General features: G+C 32.6%; 1 protein-coding gene across 2 annotated transcripts; it reads left to right on the forward strand.

Moving 5' to 3' along the window:
• Positions 1-1,436: 1,436 nt before the first annotated feature.
• On the forward strand, positions 1,437-3,502 carry LOC107949563 (caffeoylshikimate esterase). Of its 2 annotated transcripts, none has more exons than XM_016884260.2 (2): positions 1,437-1,856; positions 2,645-3,502. In XM_016884260.2, the coding sequence occupies exons 1-2, from the start codon at positions 1,550-1,552 to the stop codon at positions 3,295-3,297; spliced, it is 960 nt and encodes a 319-aa protein (XP_016739749.1). In that variant the 5' UTR covers positions 1,437-1,549; the 3' UTR covers positions 3,298-3,502. The 2 variants fall into 2 exon arrangements, with proteins under 2 accessions (XP_016739749.1, XP_016739748.1); XM_016884259.2 differs by having other exon boundaries at positions 1,438-1,856; positions 2,630-3,502.
• Positions 3,503-9,206: the final 5,704 nt, after the last annotated feature.

Genomic DNA, 9,206 nt, shown 5'->3' on the forward strand with positions numbered 1-9,206 from the left:
TTTTTGCCCAAGCCAATATTTCGGGCCTATATTTTTACCCAAACCCTCCCATGAGCACCTCTAGTTACACTTTGGCCCTCGTAAAATTATAAAAATTCAATTTAATTATTTACAAATTATAAAGATATAGAATATAAAAAATTTAAAATTTATCCGACCCCCTAAAAAATTGTTCTAGCTTTTCCCCTCACACATTATTAATAGGGAATTCCTATGATTCAACCCCCTACAACATGAATATGACGTGAATATTCTTAGTGAATAGGCCTCATCGAATAGATTTTTATCTCTAATATTATTTATTTATTAAATACTTTTAATATTTTATTTTATTTCAGGTTAGAATTTCTAATATATATATAAAGAAGGTAAAATTGTGAATCACGTCACTGATTAATTGGCATGAGGTTTCGGAATCTATCCCTATAATTGTAAACCTTTTCCTTCTTTTTCATTGTAATGTGCAATGTGCTTTTTCACTTGTAAATAAAAATTTGAAAAAATCAAAGCGTAGAAAGAAAGTGAAAGGATATAAAAGAAGCAAGTAGTGAGAAAGCAATAGATTGTAGGCCCATGAAATGGCGTTGGACCTTATTGCTAAGGCCTTTCATAATTCATACATTGAGTCCTTCGGTAACTAGACTTGTTGGGCTGCTCACAAAGAAGGCTTTCGGCTGGCGGTTGGTGAGAATGGGGCCCCCTACCTACCAACGTAGGTGGGGCCCTATACCTTTTCTCTTTTCAATATTAAACATTGCTGAGGTCTGTTTCGGTATTCTACTCAATCAAGACTTCAAGGTTGCAAATGAAGTTTCAATTTAACGAGGTTTTAGAAAATTTTGAAATATTTAAGTAAAAATGTGAGTTATTTTTCGGATATATTTTAGTTATCAGTTTAATTTATTAAAATTGTAATTAAAAGTACTCTCAAATTAAAACATGGATTTAATTAAAAAAAATGTATACATTGGTTTCAAAGTTGTAAGTTATTTAGATTGAATTTGTTTATCAAAAAAATTAAATTTCAATAGTAGTTTTTACCAATTAGTATTATAATCGAAATATAAAAAACTGTTACATAAATTTGTTTTTGTCAAACATCCGTTTACTACAAGTTTAAATCTTGTATAAAAAACTATATATATATTTTTTTGTTATTCTTTTAACTATTACAGCCTTGTGTTTCCTTCAAAAAAACCCATTGTGTTGCATTTTCATATAGAAATTAGTAAATCAAAATTCTTAATTTAAATTCCTAACTCAAACAATAAATTGAATTTATTTATTAAATAAAAATATAATTAGAAATCCACTTTCCTACTATGGAACTCCACTCAATTATCGTGAAATGATAAAAGGAAACTCCAAACCTACCCCTGAAGTGGAGCCCACCAAAAGTCAGTCCACCAACTCTTACCCACTCCCAAAGAACTCGGTTGGTGGAAACTTATTTTCCCACTTTGCCCAGAAAATCAAATCAACAAAATCCAAAACATCATTTCCGCACCAAAAAAGAAACGCGCATTTACGTTGAGAGAGTTCAGCGAAAATGGCAGGCGAAGCAGCAGCGGCGGCGAATTTCTGGGGTGATACGCCGGAGGAAGACTATTACAGGTCGCAGGGTGTACGCAACACCAAGTCTTACTTCGACACTCCCAACGGAACGCTCTTCACCCAGAGCTTCTTACCCTTGGATAAAAAAGTGAAGGCCTCCGTCTACATGACCCACGGCTATGGATCCGACACTGGTTGGCTCTTCCAGAAGATCTGCATCAACTTTTCCAATTGGGGTTACGCTGTTTTCGCCGCTGATCTTCTCGGCCATGGCAGATCCGAGGGTCTCCGCTGCTACTTAGGTACTTTATCTCTGTTTTCTTTTCTTTCTTTTTTTTTTAATGTTATATATAAACTGAATATCTGATGATTATATTTTAATAATATAAAAAAACTTTATAACTACAAGATAAACTTTTGAGAAAGTTATGGAGTAGATATGTATATATATATTATGTTTGTGGATTGAAAGAGAAGTAATCCTGAGATAAGCAGTGGGTTAAGTAAAGATATAATATGAATGAATTAAAAAAAAACACCTAATATAAGTTAAAATTAGGGAGTGCATGTCGCCCTTCTTCTCCAGGGATTTGTTACTGGGCCAAAATAAAGTTTTAAAAGTTTAGGAGGCCGAAGTTAAAAGATTTGCTTAAATTTAAGATTTTATAGCTAAAAGGGACCAAAGTTGATATTATACCAATCAGTTAAGCTCCGTAGTTATGGTGGGTTTGGATGGGCGATAGGGTATGGTGCGGTGCGTTTAGTTTACTTTTTTGTCTCGCGATACAATATCCAATCTCACAGCCACAGCTGTTTTTACACTAACCGCAGCTAAACGCACCGCCCATCCAAACTTATCTTTAGTCGCCTGGCTGCTTCCATCCATAACCTCCCAGTCTGCAGTATAAACTTGAAGTAGCATGTTATTTTGATGAACGTTTGATTCAACAATTGTTCACCTTCCACTAGGATTTTAAGCTATATCACTGTAATATCAGACTTTTATAATCATATTAAAATATGGGATATTTGAAGAAAAATGATTAAATACTTGGCTATTGAAGTTCATCAACAGAGGTCGTGAATGTAGGTGACATGGAGAAAGTTGCTGCAACATCCTTATCATTCTTCAAGCACGTCCGGAACAGCGATGAATACAAAGACTTACCTGCATTCCTGTTTGGTGAATCCATGGGAGGAGCAGCAACAATGCTCATGTACTTTCAATCCGACCCTGAAACTTGGACTGGTCTAATTTTCTCGGCGCCGCTCTTTGTGATGCCTGAGAACATGAAGCCGAGTAAGGTGCGGTTGTTCATGTATGGTCTGCTCTTCGGATTAGCTGATACATGGGCAACTATGCCGGATAACAAGATGGTTGGAAAAGCAATCAAAGACCCAGAAAAGCTTAAGATCATAGCATCAAACCCAAGAAGATACACTGGACCACCAAGGGTTGGAACCATGAGGGAGCTGGCTAGGGTTTGTCAGTACATTCAAGACAATTTCTCAAAGGTAAGGGCACCATTTTTGACAGTTCATGGGACTAGTGATGGTGTCACATGCCCAACATCATCTAAATTGTTGTATGAGAAGGCATCAAGTGTGGACAAAACCTTGAAACTGTATGATGGGATGTATCATTCCTTGATTCAAGGGGAGCCTGATGAGAATGCTGATCTTGTTTTGAAGGATATGAGAGAGTGGATTGATGAAAGGGTTGAGAGGTATGGGTCTAAATAATGTGTTTGTTAAACCTATTCGGCTTTTATTAGGTCCTTAATAATTAATTGGGCATTTGGTGGACTAATTTGAGATTTGAGGACCCCCAAAACAACAACAACCCCTCAAAAGATTCTTGTAATAAAGACGACAAATGGAAATTATTATGTGGTTTGTCATGATATTGTATAATTTGTTATATGGTGTAGTAATTATTTGGTTTAAAGATACCTGCCTTATTTAAGTATTTTCTATTTAATTTATTATTTTATTTTTAATTCCAAAATAATGAACGCTTAATTACATATTTTACAGTATTATACAATTAAAAAAATAATGAATCTCGAACATGAAGTGTAAAATAGACACGAAGAATACAACAAAAAGTCATAAAATAAAACATATTTTAACTTCAATTAAAATTAATTGATTTATATTTATATTTAATTCAATTGTATATTAATATTAAAATGAATTTATTAAATTATTTTTATTTAATTAATTAGTTACCATTATTTAGAAGTTTTTAATGAAAAATATATTGATTACAATAAAAAATAAAGAAAAAAAATCATCTCTAGGATTATGTTACAATTAAACTAAAATTAAAATACTTAACATTTATTTTTATAAAAATGTATTAAAAAAAACATAAAGATAAAAGATAAAAAATATATATAATTACCATTCATAATAAATTTTAAAAATATTATTGGAGTCAATGAAATCCTAACTTAATGGTAAAGGTTAAGTCTTTGAAAATTTTTAAATTCCATATTTAAGTCCTATTTTGTGTAAATTATGTGTGTATTCTCAATCTATATTTATTCTGATTTATGTCTCAGTATATGCGAACTTTGTATAGATTTGTTGTAACACTCATCACCCATCCAATCGTACAGTGTGAATGAGAAATGTTATTGGAGCACATACGAAATAAAAATTCTATAGATTTTTAAAATTTCAAACCTTAAAACATTTTTATAAAATCATATAATAAAGTTTAAAATAATTTAAGGGCTTTAGAAGTATTTTTCAATCATTTAAAAGAGGTTCAGGAGTGATTGACAGTGTCCAAGTCCTAAAATGAGCCCTCGAAGGCTAAAAAAACTAATAAAGTGTTGTGGACCAAGTTTGGCCTAGATGAATTAGTACCTTTTGGGAGATGTACTAATACATCTGCCTCAGAATTCCCTTATTTGCTCTCTAACTCAGTTGCTCCAAAAAACCTGAGCCAAGTATTGATACCTCAGATCCCTATAGTAAAAAATAAGTTCAAAAACACTTCAAATCATCCCAAATATCAAGAAATCATATCGCTAAGTTCCAATTCATTTTAAAACTTTATCAACACAAATTTGAGCATAAATACATCTTGGGAACATGATCAAATCAATTCAGTAGCAAAAAACCTAACCTGTTAGTGTTAAAAGCATATCAACACTTACAAGTACAATTCCAAATTTAAGTCTTTATGTACATCCCAAGATTTATACACTAGTGACATCTAAAACAAATTGAAATACAACCTCAAGCTCGCATGGTGATGCGATGCTCCTAGCTAGAATCACAAGCTTCTTGGGCAAGTCTGTACCAATGTCACGAGGCTAAAATTTTAGTTTGGAAAACCGTAAGACCTTAGGCGATTCATTTGCTTCAAATGCGCCTAAGTCAACCTATCTCTTGAAAGTGAGAATTCTTCAAGGGAAATTCTCTAAGGCACCAAAATCAAGCAGAAGCAAACTTAAGTAAAAGAACTCGAATCAAATAGAAAGTCACAAGAAAACAACGCACACAATGTGATTGAGTAAATGCTCTCAAATATATTCAATAACTATAAATGAAAAGATTACAAATGAAGGGAAAGACCTCTATTTATAGTTGAGCTCTCCCAAATCCAACAGTACAATTTCAATTACATTGTTAATCGAGATTAAAGCCTATCTACAAGATAAGAGTCCTAAGGGATTTAAGCTTTATACAATATTATCCTTTAAGATTACAAATATTAACCATGGTAATACTAGTTTTACTAGAGTATTTTACTAGGTCACCAAGGCTTCAAGTAGATGGGCTTCTCTATATGTTACATGAATTTGACCAGTTCAAGTGGGTCAAAAAAGCCCCACTTGTAATTTTGTGTGCATTCATCACAGGCCTAGATCCATGGCCTGTGACATTCTTGTTGGATCTGGTGCCCTAAGTGTAGTGTTTTTGTTTAAGTACACTTGTAATTTTTTTTGAATAAATTGATTAATAAAATTATTCATGAACTAAACTAATATACTTTGTATTGTTATCCTCAAATGGTTTTTGCACGCAAAGCAAAATAAAAGCAAATGTTGTTCATTGGTTCTCTATTGTTTAAACTAATACTAAGCGATATTACGTGGTTGAATCGTAGTACGGAAAGACAGCTTGTATTAGTAGACGAACCTAAACATGTCCTTAGTCTAATTGGAAATGAGGAAACAGATTGAAAGACTAATATGCCGTCTATCAAATTCAATTGGGGAGATGTCTTGTCTTGGGCATTGGAGCGAATGACTCTTAAAAGATAAAGACATAGATATGACTGACTACACTAGCAGTACATCGGACAGAACCTAAGCATAATAGATCTTGAATCCGTTTATGAATTTATTCACTTGTGACATTCATAGTGTGACATACCTAAATCCTGAGTGGATGACGAACTATGTATGCATGACTCGTACACTTTGATGTAAGTAAAAGCCTAAGTTCAAAGAGATAAGGAACCGAAAGCTGGTGCATTGGGTGTATGACTTCTGTAGTATGTAGCGTCATCCACAACAGTGGAATTCATATCCCAAAACATGGGTAAATGATATCCTTTCATTGGAATTACATGGTTGATGAAAAGTAAACGTGGCCATGGGTCGTCCATCTTTGTGATGGATGACTTGATCACTATTTAATAGTGATTGACTTTTCATGAAGGAAGATGTAATGGTTACTGTGAGATAAAATAGTATCATATTAGGAGAACATATATTATCCCAAAGAGATCAATGATATCTTATGAGGGTAACACACTTATGACAAGGTCATTGGACGAGTACTGAGTAGTTGCTTTCATAATGCTATGCCATTGAGGAGAGCCCAATCATGATACTATAGTGGAATGCCATCATGACTATATGAGTTTATAATTAATAGGCGAAAAGTTGAAACTTAATTATTATAAATCATTTGAGCCTTAACTACATATGTCTAATCAGTCTCTCTGCTAGCTCGTTGAAACTAGAAATGAATTGCGTATTTGAATAGAAATGAACAAAATGAATAGAAAAAGAGAAATGAGAAACATTCAGGAATGATTATAATTTTCTCCGAAATGGAGAAATAGAATCATTTGAAATGAATGTAGGTTTCTAAAAATGGAAATGGAAATGGAAATAGAAATGGAAATGGAAACTTACAATCTTATATATGATTACTTAAAAAATAATGGAATAATGAGTTTATGTTTTTGGACTATTTTGAAGTCCGAAAAAGAAAATAAATTATTCAGTCATAGTGAACATGTTGAGTTGTGACATATTGAACAAATTTTCTCAAAAATTTACTAGAAGCAAAATTGTTAAAATTTTACTGGGTAAAATTGTCACAAATTTTACTGGGTAAAATTGTCACAAATTTTACTAGGGTAAAATTGAGGTGAGAAAATTATTTAATATGTAGATATTATAGTTTATTTTGGGAAATAGAAAAACTGAATCAGGTTGGATCATATTATAGAGTACTGGGTTAAAAAGGCCCAAGAAGTACTCGTAAAGTTGGACCCGATGTGAAAGAGGGCGGCAACCCTAGTAGGAATACTAGGGTCTATCGTCCACCCCTCTCCTACTTTAAATAGAAAGTTTTTTTTCTATTTAAAATAAACCTCTACAACTCTACAAGGGTTCTACTTTCTTCTCTTATAAATAAATGGCACCGGTAGAGCTATTTAAATAACTTTTGAGAAATTGTTATTATAACCTTCCAAACCCAGCCTAGACGTTAGGGCTAGATTGAGAAGGCTACATTAGCCACTGAAATAGCTAAGCTAACTTACGTTACTTTTGAAGACTTTAAATAATCTCATTTTAAAGAAAAAAATTGTATGTGTACTTTTGTGTTAGTTTAAAACATTCATTTATTGGGTCAACTATACTTAAGATTCATTTTATTGTTGATAGTGTTGTTTTAGAAAAATCGTTTGCTTGTCGCTCATCTTTGTAAAAATTTGATGTTAAACTAATGCAGCGGAAAAACCATTTTTTAAGTCATTTTGGAACCTAGTTGCCTTATTGATTTGTTTTTCAAAAACGATTCCTTTGTAATGCAGCGAAAATTACGGAGTAATATCAAATTTTACTTAAGCCCGATATTATGCATTTTTCGATTATTATGCTTGAGTAATCCATGCATGCAAAAATCCTCAAATGAAAAGTTACGAAGCCACAAACCAGAAATAATTAAAAATTACAACCCAAAACCAATAGAGACTAATTAATATTTATTAAAGATAGTCTGGGGTCCAAGGTGATTCTCCGAATGTTAGGTTCGGTCCTAGTTTTGAGATTTACCTGAAAAGTTAAGGACTATGGGGGTGAGCTTATGAAAACTTAGTGTGAGTCGAAAAATTATTTAAGCAATCACAAATAACAAATACAGTGAAGCATATTAACATTAAGGGAAGAACATAAAACCATCATTGGAATTTTATATCATCACATAACAAATATCAAATCGATGTTAAGCGATGTATGAGCATGAGTCATCATTCATTCGAGTAACAATCATTAATTTTGATACCATTCAATACAACACAACACAATACGTAACACAAATCAATAACATTCAAGTATGTTGTGAGCATGATGCAATGCAAAAAGGTTCCTACCCAAACCATCTACTACACACCACGAGTTCCCCAGAACCCGTCTGCCAAACTCCAATGAATGCGAGAAAAGCTCGATGTGGTAAAACCACCGAATAATAATAATGCAGTAAAACTGCTGAATAACAAATAATGTGATATAATCACCAATCCCCTCAGTACTCCAAATGTATTGCATTGACTATGAATAAATGTAGGCTTAATATGTTGCTGGTACTTCACGGAACTCCATCATCAACCGCAAAATATCTCATCTCAATGCACATGCCATATGTCATACAATCTCATACGTAGTCATAATTTAATATTTTTCACATTTAATTGACATGTTCAACATGACCTCAATAATCGAATACTTTTAGTGAATGGAATCAATGTTCCAACTTTCAAATTACCATTAAGATGGTATCATTCAACATTACACAATTTCACATACTTTTACGAATTTCCAATGTGCATGTATAACAACATTTCCAATATAACATAGCAAATTTTCCATGCAATAATATCATCCATAAAATCATATTTCAGCAAATCATACTATACATACAACCAATCTCATACCAAATAATACAATCACACATCACAATATCAATCACATAATCATACTGTCAAACTAGCAACTTTGTTAACACATTAATGTTTTAGGGCTCGAAACGTACCTGGTTCGGCCACTTACAAAATTGATTATTTGACTATTAAGTCAATCCAATCTGCAAGCTAAATCATCAAGTATAACATGGTAATTATCATTATCAAACAAGTTTATGAGTTTAGGACTCACACCTTATTTTATGCTTTTTCGCAACACACCAATGAATCTTCTGATTCCTTAGTAAACCTTAAAACGAACCTAAATTAAAAATCAGTATAAATTAAATTAATTCACCTCTTAAACATCCCCCTAAACACCCACTTATGGGTTCAAACCAATCTTCACAATTACAACTATTTTACGAATCTAAACTAGTTAGATTTCTTACATTGTTTTGATGTGAATCGTACGCGCGAATGTCTTTCGGCT

This window comes from Gossypium hirsutum, chromosome D03 (assembly GCF_007990345.1).
Source record: "Gossypium hirsutum isolate 1008001.06 chromosome D03, Gossypium_hirsutum_v2.1, whole genome shotgun sequence".
In the NCBI taxonomy this organism is placed as follows: Eukaryota; Viridiplantae; Streptophyta; class Magnoliopsida; order Malvales; family Malvaceae; genus Gossypium; species Gossypium hirsutum.

Coding starts and splice junctions, on each gene's coding strand:
- LOC107949563 (XM_016884259.2), top strand. CDS start 1,550: ATGGCAGGCGAAGCAGCAGCGGCGGCGAATTTCTGGGGTGATACGCCG. Junction 1,857..2,629: donor GGGTCTCCGCTGCTACTTAG/GTACTTTATCTC, acceptor GTTCATCAACAG/AGGTCGTGAATGTAGGTGAC.